At 37.2% G+C, this 4350-nt stretch overlaps 1 protein-coding gene across 1 annotated transcript in view; it reads right to left on the bottom strand.

Annotated features, from left to right (window-relative positions):
* ERMARD (ER membrane-associated RNA degradation) overlaps window positions 1–3601 on the bottom strand; it is a gene marked incomplete at its 3' end in the record, with an annotated part of 10974 nt that extends 7373 nt beyond the window's left edge. Inside the window, exons 1-3 of the mRNA XM_009584803.1 lie at window positions 3433–3601; window positions 2194–2333; window positions 1573–1674 (exon numbers count right to left, since the gene is read on the bottom strand). Of these exons, the coding sequence (XP_009583098.1) occupies window positions 1573–1674; window positions 2194–2333; window positions 3433–3601 (411 nt within the window). The remainder of the gene's footprint in view (window positions 1–1572; window positions 1675–2193; window positions 2334–3432) is intronic.
* Between the last annotated feature and the right edge of the window lie 749 nt (window positions 3602–4350).

Genomic DNA, 4350 nt, shown 5'->3' with positions numbered 1-4350 from the left:
TGCTACTTAATGTTCCTATAGGTAGGCGTTTCACAGTGTCTGTACACGTACTGCTCTTCTCTTCCAAAAAAAAAACCCATAAAGCACAACAAGAACACATAATTAAGGGAAAAAACTCTATCAGGGACACCATACTTCATTCTCACCATAGAAATCTAAAGGGTCTGTCACTCTTAAAGGAAGAAGACTTGTGGTTTGTCTTCTGATTCTGGCTGTTCCTTAAACTAGATTTTATGCCACTTGGGCAATCTTAGCATCTCTAGTCTCAACTGCTATGAAGCCTTCCATTCTACGTATTGTCCCTGATGTTTTTTTCCAATCTTTGGTAATTTTTCATTACTTCAAAATTTACCAGCCCCCATGCTTCGGCAAATTGGTTTGTCTAGGTATGAATTAGCTCATCGATCTTTCTCTGGCATTTCCTTTTCCGGAGCTCCTCACAGAGATTTAAGAACCAGCTATTTCATCTTATCTGTGGGCAATATAGCCCAGCAGCAAAGCCTCTTAAAACAGCTGCTGCTCCCTTCTCCCTAACCTGCACGCCCATAAGTAGTGGTGGCATCTGTTTGTGTGGTCATGCAGTGAAGCAGATCAAGGAACTGATCCAGCTGAAGAACAAAACTGGGGGTAGGGGAAAAAGGTGGAAAGGTACCTGGACCAGTTCGTCAATCTAGCTTGCTACTAGGCCTTCAAATATTTGCATTCACATAACATATAGAATACCAGCAAACAAGGCAGTTGGCTGTGAAAATTGATTAAACAAACTTAAGCAGTGCTACCACCAAATGTTGAACCAAAGCCTAATTCATGTTCCATCAAAAAGGATTCACAATACAAGTTTCTTAACACCATTCAGAATTCCTAAGTCTATCACATATGCACTCCTTGCCTCATGCTGGTCATGGAACTCCTGCAGTATTATTACTGTTTAAACTTAACAAGAGTGCATATCTTTACTAACTACTATAGGGTAAAGGAAAGACCGAATGTGTTAACAAGATGAATGTTCAGGACTACAAGATGGATCCCAGATCTATCCAGCTGATCAGTTAGGTCTAGAACTAAGTTGTTAGCTGACTTCTGCAAAAACACCAAGACTCATGTCAAAGCATTTAAACATGTACACTCTGCGAACAGCGCTCTGAGGAAAGAAGTTATCTAGCAGCCCATTTCCAGCTGCATGCCCCTGCCTCTCATTACAGAAGTTACTGCATCATCAGATCTTCTTTGGAAGGTATGCTGCTCCCTGTTTCAGTTAAATAAATCAAAGTCACAAAGACCTACTATATGTACACTGATTAAGCAAACTTTGCTCTTTTTTCATGAAATTGGTTAGTAACAGCACTCATACAAGCAATTCCACCAGCACAGGTGAAGGAGCCCCAGGAGATGTTTCCATTAGCACAACTAGATCCAGAAAAGAACATCTCTCCAACTCAAAATGCAGCCAGGCTATTTGTGTACTACTACAGTACAGAGTAATCTCACTTTTTCAGCGTGCAATTAAACCCAAGAGCTCATTCCCATCTTGTAAAACCAAATCTGCAATAGACTGCTCATGCTGGCACTTACATCACCCAAGGCTCGCTCCAAGCATGACGTTAGTTTCATTAAGCCAAGAGCAACTTCTGTAGATTGTGTATAGTGTAGAACATCAAATACTTCAAGAAATAACTGTATGGTCAGGGAGAGGAAGAAAGTTGTGTGAAATATTCAGAAGGAAAAAACAAATTGTCAAAACCACACAGAAACCTAAATATTCCTCTGTGATAGTTGTTACGCAAATGTAGAAAGAAAACCATGCCAAGGAAATAAAACTGTAGATGCCTGGAAAGAAACTGCCCTAGAGCACCTCTTGTATTTTCAGTTGCAATGTACCTAGTTCCTTACATCTATAAAAATTATCAACAGTAACTTTACACAGTAAAACTTGATATTAAGCACAGATTATTAGAAAAACAAAATCCTACCATCTTAGGTTATAACAGGTCCAAAGCACCTCATGTTCTCTTTGTGATAACTTAAATCTAATTACAAAGTCAGGAAAATTAGAAGCAACTACTTAACAGAGAAGGACAACTAGTTACAAATTCTAAGCATTTGGTCCTTTGATATCTCTTGTGTGTTCTTACATTAAACTTCCGCAAAGGGTTCATGTGCCAAAATACAAATTGTCAACAGACTTTTCCATACCTCTGTGTAGTTTGTCCAGTGGAACCATAATGCATACTGAATTACAAATTGCTCCTTGGTCAGAGATTTGAAGTGCAAATTAACAGATTCACATACAGGTCCTAATGATCGTATGCTTTTGATATAATCCACACTTTGATCTTAAATTGAAAAACAGAAGGTGATTAGAGTACCAAACTTCCCGAAGGTCCAATATTTTAAAACTCACAAGGAGTAAAACCTGCTACAGCTTGTGTACATTTTTAGAACAGAGAATTTTATCCAGACTATTTAGACTAATACACTACAATTTACTGTCCAAAAGACCACACAGATAAGATATAGAAAAGTAAAAGTACAGTGTAAAACCAGGTAAGAACAAGTACCTTCTCCAAATAAATAAATAAAAAAAACGTAATGCAAGAAAATATGGAAGTAAAGAGGATTATTATGTTCTGGTTTTGTTGAAATGGGAAGAACCTACTAGAGAACATATACTCCACATAACCAAGCTGGAAGCTAGTGCAGGCTCAGAGGGCTCAGTCAAGTCGCACCACTTACACCCTTTAAAGAACACAGATGGATGTGATACCTTACAGAGCGGTATCACTGCTCCTCTTTGGTGGGACACTTTTATAGGAAAATAAATTATTCTGGTTTACTGAAAGATATTGCTTGAGGCAGAAACGTATCATTTTTGCCATCTCTGGAAATTATTAACTTGCATGATGCAATTTGGCAAATTAAAATTCAATGAGTTCATCAGGGCATAAATACTTTGTTTTGGTTAAAAACAATTATAAACTGTTCTACATACAGAAGGGAAACCAAACAGTACTTCTGTACAAGCTAAAGTTGGGGAAACAAAAACAGAAGCAACAGTAGGAATACTGATGGCCCCAGAGTGTTTTAAATTTACTGCAAAAGGAATATAAAGAACACAGAAGAAAGCAATTATGAGGTAGGAGAGAAGCAGAACAGGCACATGAAGTTGGGAACCAAAATGAATGAGGAAGCAAAGGAGCCTCTACTTACGTAGCACAGATTACATGAATGTTAGGAGCAAGCAAAAACCAAATACTAAACATGGATGAAAAATTTAAAGCTCCTTGTAGATATGAACTATACATACTCTAATCTACAGCAAAGCTAACGCTGTACTCTAATAAAATGTTGTAACTAAGCTAGGATTGCTATGAACTATACTAAGATTCTGCATCAGTCTTAAATGTATCACTACTACAGCAGGTAAACACCAACCTGATTCACGGTAACACACATGCTCTGTAACAGCTTGCCAACATACTTCACCATTTTCAGACAAAATATTACTAATATCATAGGTGTCTTTTTTCTCAAATCCAAGTCTGCAAATCACATAATGCACAGGTGGAGAAAGACAAGTAGTGACTGAGCCTGACAATGCCATCTAGAACAACAACAAAAAAAAAAGATTCCTTGCATAAAGAAAGTACATGAGAACGAAGCAAATTATTATTAAGCATACCCATAAGCACGGATATACAGATAGTAATACATCATCTGTAAACAAGTTGTCAAGTTTTGCAATGCAACTTTCATTATGCATGTGATGAAAGGAACTCTCTGAGCAGAACCACCTTGTGGAAAACTGAGGAGAAGGAGGAAGGGAAGAGTTGCACTATTTGCTTAATGCCAGGATGGTGTATTTCTGAATGGTTATATCTACTAAACTGATGCCAAGACAGATTGAAGCAAAAGATCTCAGTTTACATATATATTCTGCCTAATCTCTGAGTTTACAGGGAAACTGATGCTACTTCAAGTAAAACCAAGAGCTTTAGTCCTTATGACCAGCAATATCATTGGCGGGGGTGGGGGAACATGTGAATTCTGCATGAACTGGTAGTAATGGTAGAACAATCTAAGCATAAATGTTATTTGCATATTAGTCTAAACAGAAAGATGGACTGATTCAGAAGCACACATTGAAATTTAAGAATTTGCAAAGATAAAACTGCTCACGCTAACAAGGAGGAATATGCTTCTGATTTAGTAAAGTCACACTTCCTCATTAATCAAACAGAAAAGACAGACAAGAAATTGTTTGAAAATGAAGGCTCACAATAAATACAAAAAGATTCCATTAAAGTTAAATTAAATAAACACAAAAAGATTCCATTAAAGTTAAATTAAAAT

Source organism: Fulmarus glacialis, unplaced genomic scaffold, assembly GCF_000690835.1.
Source record: "Fulmarus glacialis isolate BGI_N327 unplaced genomic scaffold, ASM69083v1 scaffold43079, whole genome shotgun sequence".
NCBI lineage: Eukaryota > Metazoa > Chordata > Aves > Procellariiformes > Procellariidae > Fulmarus > Fulmarus glacialis.
This window is presented reverse-complemented; position numbering and strand designations above follow the sequence as displayed.